Source organism: Corvus brachyrhynchos, unplaced genomic scaffold (assembly GCF_000691975.1).
Source record: "Corvus brachyrhynchos isolate BGI_N302 unplaced genomic scaffold, ASM69197v1 scaffold4448, whole genome shotgun sequence".
Lineage (NCBI taxonomy): Eukaryota > Metazoa > Chordata > Aves > Passeriformes > Corvidae > Corvus > Corvus brachyrhynchos.
Window position 1 is genome coordinate 16,125 of NW_008239609.1, and position 698 is coordinate 16,822.

The 698-nt window shown below is 59.2% G+C and overlaps 1 protein-coding gene across 1 annotated transcript; it reads right to left on the bottom strand.

Annotated features, from left to right (window-relative positions):
- Positions 1-7: 7 nt before the first annotated feature.
- Positions 8-643, bottom strand: LOC108448623 (protocadherin alpha-11-like; the record flags this gene model as incomplete). Its single annotated transcript, XM_017742319.1, has 1 exon — positions 8-643. A coding segment is annotated over exon 1 (498 nt), but the record flags the coding sequence as incomplete, so codon positions are not given.
- Between the last annotated feature and the right edge of the window lie 55 nt (positions 644-698).

A 698-nucleotide genomic window follows, 5' to 3' on the forward strand; every position in this document is an offset into this window, starting at 1 on the left:
CCCCCCCCGCCCCCCCCCGGCACCGCACGCGACCGTTCGCCCCCGAGTCCCGGTCCGACACGCTCAGCAGGGCCACCACCGTCCCCACCGACGCGTCCTCCGGCACCGGCACCGACAGCGACGTCACCCACACCTCCGGCGCGTTGTCGTTCACGTCCAGCACCTCCAGCTCCACTCGGCAGTGGCCCGACAGCGGGGGTGTCCCTCGGTCCTTGGCTTCAATACGGAAATCAAATACATTGACTTCTTCGAAGTCCAGGGCTGCTGTGAGATGAATCTCCCCTGTATTCGGATTGATGGAAATCACATCTCTTCCACTCGGGGGAATGCAGTTCGTCACGGTATAGGTCACCTCACTGTTAATACCCTCGTCCGCATCCGTTGCGTTCACACGCGTCATCAGCGTCCCCACCTCAGCGCTCTCCGGTAGCTGCACTTTATACACCGACTGGTTGAACTGGGGCGCGTTGTCGTTCACATCCAGCACCGAGATCACCAGCTCCATTGTTCCTGTCAGAGACGGCCGGCCCCCGGCACTCGCCGTCCGCACCAACCGGTGAACGGGGATCGTCCAGAGATTTCGTTAAAACAAGTTCGGGTACAAGATTTCGCTCACTCGATTTTTGTAAATCCAGAGAGAAGTGCTCGCACAAGATTTCGCTCACTCGATTTTTGTAAATCCAGAGAGAAGTGCTCGC